General features: G+C 43.5%; 1 protein-coding gene across 1 annotated transcript; it reads right to left on the minus strand.

The window, feature by feature from the left end:
* Positions 1 to 311: 311 nt before the first annotated feature.
* Axn (protein axin) lies at positions 312 to 11,435 on the minus strand. Its single transcript, XM_089846892.1, has 10 exons — positions 11,013 to 11,435; positions 4,373 to 4,942; positions 3,321 to 4,057; positions 3,015 to 3,164; positions 2,523 to 2,948; positions 2,054 to 2,418; positions 1,681 to 1,971; positions 1,303 to 1,389; positions 953 to 1,231; positions 312 to 870 (listed from the first exon to the last, which is right to left on the minus strand). The coding sequence occupies exons 2-10, from the start codon at positions 4,890 to 4,892 to the stop codon at positions 741 to 743; spliced, it is 2,985 nt and encodes a 994-aa protein (XP_089703018.1). The 5' UTR covers positions 4,893 to 4,942; positions 11,013 to 11,435; the 3' UTR covers positions 312 to 740.
* Between the last annotated feature and the right edge of the window lie 643 nt (positions 11,436 to 12,078).

The raw sequence follows: 12,078 nt of genomic DNA on the forward strand, positions 1-12,078 counted from the left end.
TAAAAGAAAGGGCGGGAAATTTGACTGATTTCAAGAATACATGTATTTATAAGATAAGGCTTCGAGATGGCGACACCATCGCGTGATAAACTTGGAAGCTGTCCGTCCGTCCCAATGTTTTCAAAAGTGTCCCACTACCCCAATAGGCAGGTTAAGGCAAAGGCCACTCTAGTGGTAATTTTCTCAACTCAATTGTTTATACTCCCTTACTTACCAATTGTCGATAAGCCTCGGCTATAGACGTTAATAATTGGAAAATCCTTGCATTTTAGGCCTAAGTTAAGCCTATTTCTAATTAAAAACCAGTCATATTTTAACATAAAAATGACGTTTATTTACAACTGAAGGTTTCCCCACTGGTTTTTAGTTTTTGTACAAGATATTCTTCGTCACTTAATAAAAATAGATCTCTCGTTGGCGTCGCCAAGGCTTAACACCCGAATTAAATTAGCAAACGAAAACAAAAAGGGGGGGTGAGGCACTTTCCGCGTTCAAAACTAAAAAATTTTGTTGATAAAATAAATAAATTTCTCGTGAAAGAAAAGCTTTTTCACGAAGAAAATTCACGATTAATATAATTAATATAACTTTCTTAATTAAATGCCAAAATTAAAAGTTAAAAAAAAGAAAAACACGGGCGGGGGAGGGGGCGGGAAAGGGGGAGGAGCTAACATTTCGCAAACGTCTCTGATTGGCACATTTCTTGTAAAATAATTTAGTGGGTGGGGCCTAAAAAAGACTCACTCGTAAACCGGATCAATGGTGCAAAAAATCTTGCCTTCCCATAATGGTAACACTTCATTATCATCACTAACTTCTTCGTTAACGACACCCGTTCCAAATTCGTTATTTGAACGTTTAAAAAAGTACCTGAGAACAAAGATAGACGATACGAAGGTGCTCAGACAGATTTACTTTCAATTAAAGGGGACATGAATGTAATTAATATTACCTGTAGTTTCCCTTCTTGCTGAGGAGTGATTTGAACTGTTTCAAGGTAATGTTTCTGCCACTTAACTTGGTCCTGTAAGGAACTGCTTCTCCAGTGAAACAATACCCGATGACCGTCGTCTCTTGCGTCGCGCCGCCGCCACCGCCACCCGATGTCCAGTTTGACGTTGAAAGGGTGCCGGCGGTGGGCGTGGCCATACTCGTGTTGTTGTTGTTGTTGGAGAGATTTAGTGTCCCTTGGCTATTGCACGACGATGGATTTCGCTGCTTACCCGTTTTTCTGAAGAATAAACCAATTTATCTTTGACCCTCTCGTCTTCTAGAGGAGAAGGAGAAGGAGGAGGGGCTTACCTGGAAGAATCATCAAAGGCGGAAGACGATTGTCGACTGTTCTTGGGGCCGTCGTATTTCTCTTTACCAGTTGAAGAAGCCAACATTCTGAAATACGTCATCCAATAATTAACTCGCGGCTCAAAGACCGTCGCGATGTCAACACCCCAAAGACCGTCGCGAAGACAACAACCCAAAGACCGTCGCGAAGTCAACACCCAAAAGACCGTCGCGAAATCCACAACCCCAAAGACCCTCGCGAAGTCAACAACACAAAGACCGTCGCGAAGACAAAACAACACAAAGACCCTCGCGAAGTCAACAACCCAAAAATTATAAAGAACTGAAGAATCACTCAAAGACTAGCTAAGCAAAAGAAGAGATAAGAAATGGACTTACTTTGGTTTAGGTAGTTTTCCTTTGGCAGCTTCGTCTTCGAGTCTCCTTTTGGCTTCGAACAACTGCGTTGTTGTGTTGGGAGGAGGTAGAATTGGCATGAAAGGATCGGCGGCGACGGGTTGTCCCGGTTGAGGATAATTGGACAACAGCTGATTGGGCAAAGAGACTCCGCCCGATCCCACACCGGAACCGACATTGCCACCCATGGAGGAATCCATTCTAGACGATGGATAATCGGAGCCACTCGAACGCGAAGCGTGACTAGCACTGGCCCCCGTTTTCTTAGAATGGCTACAACCGGACAGCGTACTCTATTTAAATCCCTGACCAAAAACGCGGTCCGTGACCATAACGCGAGAACAAAGCGTCTTACCTTTGTTTGGTGGGCGCTGAGGATTGCGTTGACAAAGAAGAGTGGGATGATTTTCGATGTCTGGTAGAGGAATCCTTTTCCGAGTCGGATCCGTGAGAGTAGGAATACTTTTCATTGTCCAGGACCCAACTATAAACGCGTTCGTGGTTGGGTGCGCTGGACGGTGGTTCGCAGACGCTGACCCCGCTATCGACGCAACTACTCGAATCAGTCCCGGACTTTTTGACACCGCTCGACCGACGACCGCCACTGCCTTCTTTAACGAAGACCAAATGCTTATGAGGGGGGAGGAACCCTTCGGGAATCTCGCTTTCGGGGGTGAAATCGCGAACTGTTCCACTGTCGCTAGAACAAGCGTCGCGATCCTACGGACAATTACAAACGCGCCAAGTTTCATATTGCAGTTGGCGGCGAGACACGACACGACACGATGTAAGGACAAAGAGATACAAGAAAGAGCGGTACTTACCCTTCTGGGACGATTGACATTGAAGACGGGTTGATTTCTAGCAGGTCGGACGTACTGTTGCTCCATAGGTAATAGTTGTCCTCTGAGGGGTGCCGGTGGTGGTATCGGTTGAGCCAGGGGTCTAAATTGACTACGCCGGTCAGCGGGGTATTGAGGAAGCGGGGCTTGAGGTCGGAACAAGGAGGGAGGGGAGTGTTGTCCAGCTGGCGTCTTACTCAAAGGCGATTGGCAGGCCGAATCGTTCCAGACGCGGGAAACGTGCTGATCCAGGATGGACTGGTCGTTCTCTTCGCTGGCCGTTTGAACCAGAGCACCCGTTAACAGCAGCTGCGGAGGTAGTTGAGTTAGTCTTTCGAGGGCGGATGTCTCGGCGCCACCGCAAGACAAAGCGAAGGACGAGGATGACGCCACTTTTAAGTCATCCGTCTGAAAGGAACGCTGCTCCCATGAAGACTTCCAATTACCTAAATGATTAAAAGATCGCTGACCGACCTCTATTTGTCGGAGGGATTCGTCCAACTTGGCGTATCCGTCCAAGTCCTTCTTGACTTTGCCCAGTTTTTCAATCAGGATGGCGGCGAACTGTTCCGGGTGCGTTTCCACCAGTCTTTCCAGTCGTTCGGGAGGTACTCTTTGAGTTCTCTGCCATTCAATAAAGGTAATAGGCCCACCCCGACTTTGTTAATTTCCAGTCAAAGACATACAAGTGTCCATAGTGCAATTCAACGACAGACAAGTCTCCGTGGTACGATCCACGTGGTACAAAATGAGAAGAGTGTATGTAGAAAGAGTACTTACGGGTATAAAGTTGTGATGAATCATGGGATCTTTGTTTAAACTGGCGTTCTTCTTGATGGCCCGTTGTTGTTTCTTGCCTTGAGAGCGCGAACTATATGTCGGGTAACAATCACTACCGTCCGTCGTCACCGATAAGGTATCGTCCGTTTGCGCGTCCGAGGACAGCGATTGCAATTCGCTATCCTGAGCCGAGGCCGGCAAGTAGCCGGCGTATTTAATATGCGAGGCCGCGTTCCCACTCAACCGCCGATAACACGACTGTCCCTGCGAGTCGGGAGAGTACCTTAGGGCGTCCGCGTACCGATTGGACGAATACTTCAAATGTCTATTGTCCCTGAACTGCGACGAAGTCCCGTAACCCGTATTCCGACAACTACCGTCCAACTCTTTATCCTCGTGCAACGTCGGTAGGAAATTACTTCCCAGGTAAGCCAAACGATCGTCCGTGGCCGAGGCCTCGTACTCTTCGTCGTCTTGCTGGTTCTTTTGCACGTGTTGCAAGTAAATGTCCGACTTGAGGAAGTTCAAGTAGACGTGTTGTAATGTTTTTTCTTCCAATTCGCGTTGAGCGCGGTCGAAGATGCTTTGGTCCATCGACGTTCGACTGGCGATTTTGTCGGCGATGTCTTGACGCGTCCCCGAGTTTAACATGACCAAACACGTCTTGACGTACTTCTTGTAGATGACTTTGATGACTTGGTGGATGTTCTTTGAACCAGGGTCGTAGTTTTTAAGACCTGAAATAGTTATTTTGACACAAATGTTCTCGGACTAAGGGCCACTGTTTTCAAGTTATGGTCATTGGAGTTTTTTACGGCCGACCCCTTAATTCAATTGGAAATCATTGTCTTGCAGTATTTTAGTTAATCTTAAGGGGTCATCCGTAAAACACTTAAATCATAGATTGAAGACAGAGTCCCTTATGGGGACAAAATCGGTCATGGAGGTCACAATTACGACTCAAAAACACCCACTCTTCTTTGTTACCCTCCCTTTTTGGACACACACTGTATTATTTATTGGTAAAAGTGAGACAACTGATATTGGCGTACCTTGGCAAGCGAACCAAAATTTCAAATCGTGCAACCCGAATCCTTCTTGCATCAAAAACCTTTCGAAGAGCTCGACACCTTCCTTGTCGTTCAAGAGAGACTGCAGATTCTGGGCCCACCTTAAATGCGGAGGGGTCATCATCCCGGCTTCGGACAACGGAGGTGTCCCATTATCGGCGGACCCCGTTTGCGCCAAGACCTCGCTCAAGGGCGAATGATAACCCTGAGGTCGATTCCTCTCGCCATGCACCAATTTGGACAAAGTCCTGGGCGAGAAATCCGAACTCCTGGACAGTCGGGGTGACGGAGACCCATCCTCCTTCATCCTGTTGCTATTTCCGCCGCCGCTACGAGAGTGACCACCGGATTCTTTAAAGAAGGTCGTCGAGGCGGTGGTGTTGCCGAAATCGGAGCCTTCGGCGGGGGTGCGTTTGACTTCGATCAACTTGGGCGGCTTGGGCTCGTCGGAGCCCTGAGACTGGACAAGCCGAAAGCTCATCCCGATGCCGCCCACTCTCATAAAAACGAAGACGGGTACAATTTCCACGCGTCACGCTCTTCGACACTCATCTAAGCAATACGGACGAACAATAGGGAAAAACAAAAGGGGGAAACCTCGTTTATAATTTTTCTGGAAGGCCAAAGTAAGGGTGACTCAGTATAAACAGTATAGGGTTAAGATTAAGACGGTTTATGGACGCAAAGACCTCAAGTAGGACTTTGAAAGTTCCCCGCAGTCTCCGCCCTTATTATTTGGATAATCCATATACCATTCTATTTTACCCCCAACTTTGATTCAAAAAGGACAGTTCTTGTTTGTTTAGCAGTTCGTAGACAAGTAACTATGCTATAACTGAATAAGAAATGGTTTATTCTTTGGGAAGGGGGACACAAACTAAACGCGAAGTTAATTATAAAGCGACGATCGTCGCGAGTTGGTTAACGAAACGGGTGGAGGGAAATTAGGTGTAGATGGATTTTTAAGTTATCAATAAGAAAGTGGGGAAGAAATATCTCTCTTAATTTCAAGAGACCCTTCTCAAATGATAATCGTATTATTTCTTATTCGTGTAGCATGCAGATAAGAAATCAACTTCTCGAGTACCATCACCACCATCGCCAACAATCAATAAGCGACGTCACAATCCTTCTGGCGATCATGACGTCATTCAATTAAGAAAAACACCTTAATCCAAATTAATAACTTTAATAAGACAAACTAATAATACTAAATTTCATATATATTCCTCAATAAATTAAAACCAAGTTTAGGAGAGGGGAAAAAAAAACACATTGGAAATTTTAAACTTTGTATTTCTCGCCCTAAAAATTGTCAGGCAGGCCCATCAAGAAAGAGCAAGTTGCCCGTTCCGTTTTCGATATAATATATCCAAGTATAAAGTATGGTCTGGCCAGTTAATCTTAACTCGGTGGCTATTCTAAGTGGCGACTTAAGTCTTTTTAGCCCTCAGTCGCTGCTGCTGCTGCTGGTGGTGGTGCCTTTTTTTTCTCGGGTGGTGGTGGTAGTTGGTGGTGTCTTGGCGCGAGCCCTGTAATTAGCCAGCAGCCGCTTTCTCGCCATTTTTTGTACTCCCCCCCCGCCGCCTTCGTTTCACCCCCCTCCCCAAGAGCCCGGTTGGGGTTTTCGAGAATTATTTCCTCTCTCTCTCTCGTTCTCTCTCTCTTCAAGGCACACACACCCCAAACGCATTTTTAATGTACAGAGGAAAGATATCTTAACAATTTATTCAATTATCACGCGAATATTAGAGAGATTTTTACAGATAGACAGAAAGTATTGAATTAATTCATTTTCAGATCATAAAATTGAGAGTTAGATATTCCCAAATAATTTTTTAGGGATAAAGCAACCAAAGGTTAAAGTTTACAATGACCGATGCACTTGATAATTAGCAATATTATCGAGATTTAATTATTGGACAATTATATCTTTTGCAACGAGGTGCAACGTCGCTCCAACACTCTTCAAAACCCCAATTGCAATTGCAATTAACATTTAGGAAATATATTTTGACCACCGAAATCAAATTCTTCGGTGACATGGTTCATTTGACCTTTCAAGGAGTTCCCTTTGGACAGGGTTCAGTTGACCTTTCAAGGAGTTCCCTTTGGACAGGGTTCACTTGACCTTTCAAGGAGTTCCCTTTGGACATGGTTCATTTGACCTTTCAAGGAGTTCCCTTTGGACACCCCTTAGCAAACCCTGGATTGATCAACGGTCAACCGACTAGACGACCGGACCGGACCTCTATACCCGTGTTCTCAATAACCCATATCTTATCATGATACTAATTGTAAAAGTTGAACCATAAACCACCGACAGGAAATTGAATTTTCCTAAGTCGTGAGGGGGTTTGGGGGTGAAGATGGAAGGGGGAACGGGGGGAACGGGGTTGGGAGGGGGTATAGCACGCGAGGAAGCGATCATATACGGTGTTTAAGAATCAGTTCCCCAATTACGATAATCACCTTTCTTTAGGTTGGGTTGGGGGGGGGCATGAGGCAGCCAACGCCCCACCATTTCTCCCAACTCCTTAAATAAAGCCAGGGTGACGTCAACCGTCCGTGTAAGGGGGCGTATCCCCACCCCCACCCATAAATCTCTACTTTACCTGCACGTCCTCAAGGATGGATGGATGGACCATTTTATATCTCTCGGGGGACTTACCACCCTAACCCCAACCCCAATTTCATAAAACTCCCCAGTCTCCCCCCCAAGCCCCATTGGTCGATCGAGGGGATATGGAGTACCGAATTTCTTCCCGAAGTACGCTATCAGGGTTGTCACGTGCACACAAATGTTTCATTTCAGAAATTTAAAATTTACTACAGTCATGCATGAATTAGTTTTTCTTGACCAATTTGCGTCATCTTACAAATGACCAATACAAAAATCTATCTGTTGGCGGATTTTGTTTTGAAGACCTAGCTAGACTGATCATTATATACGACGAATTTCACCTCACGAATAATATAGCCTATCTGGATAAGCCTCGCAACTCGTGTTGCTAATACGAACCGTAATGAAATCACAGTTAGGAAGACCCAGGCCCAGTGTATACCCACAAAACCCGAATTCATTGAAATGAACACGGGATTTAGTTGGGGGAAACAATAATCCCAAGTAGCTGTATGCATTCCGGCAAATTTCCCAATTTTTGACCGCGGATATTCCAGATAGCGTGTCAACCCTGGGCTTATAAATTGAAGATGGATTCTAGTATTGTTCGGATTTGGATTTGTGTCTCTCTCTCTCCTCCTCCCCGGCCCCCAACCTGATTGGTACAGAGTTGAATCTACGTCTAGTATGGTATGGTACGGAACGGGGGAACAACGATGGTGTGTGCCTTCAGGCGGAAACTGAAAATCGCGTTTTCATTCGAGAGAATACAGTATTTTCAAGAGCTTCCAGAAATATTACCCACGGATCATCCACTAGCCAGCCAAGGGGTCGCTCAAAGGACATCCCCGTATCTCTAGTAGAAACAGAGTTACGAGCCTTGAAACTTTAGTGTAATTCTATTCCTATGGAGGGGGTTGTTTGTTCACGTTTTGCTTAATTACTTGGCCCCTGTTTGTCGTAGCCCTAAGATTTTAGTATGGTTAGATGGGGGACAAATTGCACTATAACATACTCAAAGGACATCCCCGTATCTCTAGTAGAAACAGAGTTACGAGCCTGCAAAGTATAGTCTAATGCTATTCTTATGGAGGGGTTTGTTTGTTCACGTTTTGCTTAATTACTCGGCCCCTGTTTGTCGTAGCCCTAATGTTTTAGTATGGTTGGATGGGGGACAAATTGGACTTTAACATATCCAAAGAGCATCCACGTATCTCTAGTAGAACCAGAGTTACGAGCCTGCAAAGTATAGTCTAATGCTATTCCTATGGAGGGGTTTGTTTGTTCACGTTTTGCGTAATTACTCGGCCCCTGTTTGTCGTAGCCCTAATGTTTTAGTATGGTTGGATGGGGGACAAATTGGACTATAACATACTCAAAGGACATCCACGTATCTCTAGTAGAACCAGAGTTACGAGCCTGCAAAGTATAGTCTAATGCTATTCCTATGGAGGGGTTTGTTTGTTCACGTTTTGCGTAATTACTCGTCCCCCGTTTGTCGTAGCCCTACGTTTTTAGTATGGTTGGATGGGGGACAAATTGGACTTTAACATATCCAAAGAGCATCCACGTATCTCTAGTAGAACCAGAGTTACTTGTCTCCAAAGTTTAGTGTAATGCTATTCCTATGGAGGGGGTTGTTTGTTTAAGTTTTTCTTAATTACTCGGCAAATTACTTCAACTTTCTAGTAGTTAATGGCGCGTGTCCGACATCTCGGATTGAATTGTATTCCACGGTTGTATAGAGGGGAGATTCGGGGACAGAGAAGTTTCTCGTTCAAGTGGTGGATTGGAGAGAGGAGCAGAGAACGCTCGCTATTGAAATTCCGATTCTCCTACTCGTTAGTCCCGAGCGAACAATGCACGTGGTCCTTGTCCCTGTCCCCGTACAGTCCCGTCAACCCTCCAAGGCTTAAGGTAAGTCAAGAGTCCCCCCACCTCTCCATCTTCCCATCCCACCCAAACTCAATTTTACAAGATAATTGCTCATTAGCGACCGAAAATAAAAACGCTAACATACTACATCTCGAGACTGGAACCGCAAATTTCTCAAATGTCATTTGAAAATAAGAGACCAATGGCTCAAAACTTGTATTCTTGCCCCCATGGTTGACCCAACACTTATCTTAGGATGTCTCGATACAACTGGACGTTTCTTGGGGTCTAACTTACTGATCTGAACATTCCCTCAAATGGTAAAAGTAATTTCCGACATGTCAAAGCTAAAGCTGACAGACAAGCGCAAACCAAATATCGGAGGAATTCATACAATAATCGATAACAGTGCAGGGTTGCCCCCCCCCCCGGGGGAGGGGGAGAGGGGGTTATTTCATTTCCAAATTTGAGGCTAACTTTGTCCATTTTTTCCCTAATTAGAGTCTAAAGTCATTAACTAAACTGAGCTGACCAATTTCAACGTGTATTTAATATTTTAGAAAAGCCACTTAAATAATGAATATCGCTATCAAGAAAATGACCAGTACCAAATTGAAATTTGAAATATATGGCTTCACGCCATATTGCACAAATAGAAAGTGTCAGCGGCGTCTTTTTGGGGACAGGACCTCCCGGGGGTTAATGGCTATTTTCGGGGGAACCAATTAGAATGACCTGGCATATAAATAAATCAAATTGGGGGTCGCAATATGTCAACTTTCCACTGCTGGACACAATGTCTTGGTGGCGCACCCTTTCTTTACAAACTTCTCAAAGGTAAGTCAGGGGATTTTAAAAAGGTCCCCAAAGAATAGTGTCCGCTTGTTTCTCATCCCGAAGCCATTACTACCGAGAGCCTCAACTTTCAGGTGCGTTTTAACGTAGCAAAGAGGTCTCGGACACTTGCCATCCACCAAACAATTATTAACCCAATTCCCTCCCGTTGAAATCTAACTTAAACCAGGCGGAGTGACCTCGGGTTGTGGTTAGTTTAAAGGCCTTTTCAGACGATACAACTTTTAACTCAACTAGGTAGGGTCAAAAAGGTGAGTCAACAAAAATTTGTTCAGTAATCAATTTTTAATTTGGTCGTTCAACTTGTCCAACCAACTTCTGTTAATTCAAACGACCCAACAAATTTACTAAACTCAAGTTAACTCATTTAAATGAGTCTAAAAGTTGTATCGCCCGAAAAGGCCTTAATACCCTAATATTCCTTGAATTATTTAACGTTCTTAAACATTATTTATTTCATTTAAAACTTGGTCAAAATATTATTTTACTTCCTTAATTTAAAATTGACGAGAATGAATGACACCCTGTATTGATAGTGTCCGAGCCCTCGTTTCTGACAAAAGCGGAGTAATACTATTTTTTTCCTCTGGTCGGTGAAGATCAAAGGACAAAACATTCGCGCCGCCAACTCCATCAAACCTCCTTCCCCCCTCCCCCAAACTCGGTTTTCAAAGCAACAATCTAATTCTAGGCTTAACTCCTCAAGAAATAAATTCATTCAAACTTGATTTAAACACAATTAAACTTAATAATAATAAAAATAATTCATGTTTAACTATCAGTTAGTTTCTCTTCCGCAATTATTTTATTTTTATCCAAGAAAACAAAGTTTATTTCCGAAGTTGAAGAGAGAGAAATCAACTCTTAAACTTTACAAATTAACTTTAACCAACTTAAATCGTTAGTTATCGACACTTTTTATAGTTAGCCATGTCTATTACTTATCTACCTTACTAAAAGGGCTATTTTAATTACTTCCGAAACTCTATTAGTTTCATTTACGAATTAAATATACATTTAAGTGATTTAACTTTACTTTTGGCATTAACTTAAAGAATGTGACAAACATCGGCAATTTTAACGTAATTTCAACTCGAAAAGTAAACTTTGTAAACTCGCGAAACTTGTTTTGACCAAGGCTTAATACGAATATTACTTAAAACTAAGTTAAATTAGTTTAAATGACGATTAAAGCGCGAAATGGCGTTAAGCCTCGGTCCGGGTAAGAAAACTAGAAAACATTAGGGGTAGAAAAAATTTCAACGTTACCCTCTGGGCCTAAAATGTTCCTCTCCGGGAGTGGCGAAAATTCGGCAACGGCGCCCCGAACCGACACCGCGCAACTTTTTTGGCACAAAAACCTTCAAACTGGCGACTTTTCCAGACTTTTAAAACGATATTCCGTAAGATTAAAACCCGATCGAAGTTCGACGCGACTGTAATTAACTTTAAATTAAGTTTAAACGACGAAATTAAGTTGGAATTCTACGGGAGAATCGTCCCGTACTCGTAATAAGACCCGCGTACACATGGCTTCATCGCGCCAACCCGCCACAAATTCTACTGGCCTCTCCGAGAGAAGCGCCTTACATCGCGTGACGTCATCATCGTGATGGAAGCCCAGTTGGCCAATCAACAGACACCTCTTCCGACTCCCGCATTATTTCGGATTTGTATTTTGACATAATACACCTAAAAATTGTAAATAATTTAACGTTAAAAGATTAAAATTAAACGTATAAAATTATTTGGCGATTTGTTTTAATTCTTTAAGTTATATAATTAATAAAATAGGCCAGAAAAATTTGATTTTTACCCTTACGTTCATTGATAAAATGTACGAATATTGCTTTGACAATTGTATAGTAAAAATTTCCAAAAATGCTTACCCCCCACTCCCTGGGGGGAAACAAGAAAGAAAGCTGTTCCTAATATTTAAATTAAGTAGGAAGTGACAAGTACATTTAAAAAGATTTCTTTTATGATAAACCTTGGCCAATTGAATCAACTTTACTTAAACGGTCCGAAATAAAAGTATTAGCAGACTCCAATGAATCGAGTTGTGGCAGACGCCTTTAAAAGATTTCGGGAGGGACGAGTGGTGGTGGAGGGGGGGGGAGAACCAGCAGCGCGTGAAGCCAGAGATCTCTTTGATGTAGCCGAAGCTTCAAAGAGAAAACGCCGCCATTTCCCATCCCCCACACGGCGGCTTTTGCCTTTCAAAGGAATTGGGGGGAGGGGGGCAAAGCATCTTTACCTTAATAGCGTTTTATCCAATAATTCTTCCTCATTTAAATAAACTGCCCGAAAACAAAGCCAATTACGTCGTGTAAAA

The sequence above is a fragment of the Phalangium opilio genome, unplaced genomic scaffold, assembly GCF_054372755.1.
Source record: "Phalangium opilio isolate 3A_F unplaced genomic scaffold, DU_Popi_V2 ptg000081l_1, whole genome shotgun sequence".
NCBI lineage: Eukaryota > Metazoa > Arthropoda > Arachnida > Opiliones > Phalangiidae > Phalangium > Phalangium opilio.